This window comes from Nansenia antarctica (assembly GCF_963989245.1).
Source record: "Nansenia antarctica genome assembly, chromosome: 6".
In the NCBI taxonomy this organism is placed as follows: domain Eukaryota; kingdom Metazoa; phylum Chordata; class Actinopteri; order Argentiniformes; family Microstomatidae; genus Nansenia; species Nansenia antarctica.
In genome coordinates this window covers 67,083,858-67,085,562 of record NC_137676.1, presented here as the reverse complement: position 1 = coordinate 67,085,562, position 1,705 = coordinate 67,083,858, and the positions used below count along the sequence as shown (strand labels likewise).

Here is a 1,705-nt window from a genome sequence, read left to right as displayed (position 1 = left end):
TGGTGGTGTGTGTGTGGTTCTCATCTGGGTCATGGCCAGCTGCTTCTCTCTGCCTCACGCCATCTACCAGAAACTCCTCACCTTCTCCTACAGGTATACACACACACACACACACACACACACACACAGTGATGAGGTTTTGGAGGTGTTGGTCTCATCTCTGTCGGACGTCATTCTGCTTTCCTCTGTCCCTCTCTCTCCCTCTCTCCATCTCCCACTCCATCTCCCTCTCTCCCTCTCTCTCTCTCCATCTCTCTCTCTCCCTCTCTCTCTCTCTCCCTCTCTCTCTCCATCTCCATCTCCCTCTCTCTCTCCATCTCCCTCTCCCTCTCTCTCTCCGTCCTCCCCCCCACCCCCCCCCTAGTAAGGAGAAGGTGCGTAGCCTGTGCGTCCCGGACTTCCCCGAGCCCTCCGACGTCTACTGGCAGTGCATCGACCTCCTGACCTTCGTCCTCCTCTACCTCCTCCCACTCCTCCTCATCACCGCCGCCTACTCCACCGTGGCCCGTCGCCTGTGGCGCCGCAACGCCATCGGCGACACCACCACGGCGCAGTTCGCCGCCCAGCGGAAGAAGCGGCGCCGGACCCTGGCCATGCTGCTGGCCGTGGTGGGCGTCTTCGCCGTCTGCTGGTTCCCCCTCAACTGCTACGTGGTGCTTCTCTCCAGCCAGGCCATCGGCTCGTCCAACGCCCTCTACTTCACCTTCCACTGGCTGGCCATGAGCTCCACGTGTTACAACCCCTTCATCTACTGTTGTTTGAACCCCGCCTTCCGTCAGGAGCTGAGGCTGCTACTGGGCATGTGCAGGAGGAGGGGCGCGGGGGGGAGGGCGGGCGGCCGGGGCGGGGTGGGGCCGGAGCGAGAGGCCCCGCCTTCCTGCGAGCGGTGCCACAGGGCCGCCTGGCCCGAGAGCCACGCCTCGTCCCGGCGCAGCCAAGCCTCTTCCCGGCTCGTCCAGCCTCCCTCACAGCCGAACCGCGCCACGACCGCCGACCAATCGCACGCCCTCAAAGACCGGCACGTCCTCTTCCTGGCGACCCAGGGCCCCTCCGGCAGGACGGACATCCTCTCAGTGGAGCCCATCGTGGCCGTTAGTTAACTACATCTCCCAGAACGCACTGGGGGTTGGGTGAAGGACGGGCAGGTCTCCCACTGAAGGACTTCAGTAACAGCTCAGAGACAGGAAGTGTGAGATCTCTAAACTGTGATCACGTTGACGACGCACAGAGACCCTGCAACAACACAGCAACAGCAGGGGAAGATCTATCAACCACTCTCACTGGTGGACCAACGCGTCAAACTTGGCCTTCATTAAGCCAACAGGAAAGGAAGAGCGTTGAACACAGAGGCACCTTGCCATTGGATTTACTTCACATCAATCATGTCCCACAGCACTTGCCTCCCCAGTGCTTGCACACCACACATTTCTGATTCGGAGCTTGTTGTGGATTAAAAAAACGAGACTCAAGATAGGAACTTGCTTTAAATCTAGGTATAATATTTAATAAAGAAAATGGTCTTTCACAACTCGAGTTGGACCCAGCCCACATGAGGTAGACTGAGTGCCCGCTCACACACAACACATCTTTTGTATAGTGTCAACATAGACACAACATCGATAGGAGTCTGCATTCCAATGTTGGACAAAGTCTTCATTCACTCTTCAACCATCCAATACATGTGAAAAATCCATTACAAGCTACA

At 57.7% G+C, this 1,705-nt stretch overlaps 1 protein-coding gene across 1 annotated transcript in view; it reads left to right on the top strand.

The window, feature by feature from the left end:
• The window catches only part of LOC308160865 (G-protein coupled receptor 83-like), a gene marked incomplete at both ends in the record, with an annotated part of 4,191 nt that extends 3,091 nt beyond the window's left edge, over positions 1-1,100 (top strand). Inside the window, 2 exons of the mRNA XM_080534798.1 lie at positions 1-93; positions 365-1,100. The exon at positions 1-93 is cut by the window's left edge and continues 41 nt beyond it. Coding sequence (XP_080390924.1) covers positions 1-93; positions 365-1,100 — 829 coding nt within the window. The remainder of the gene's footprint in view (positions 94-364) is intronic.
• Between the last annotated feature and the right edge of the window lie 605 nt (positions 1,101-1,705).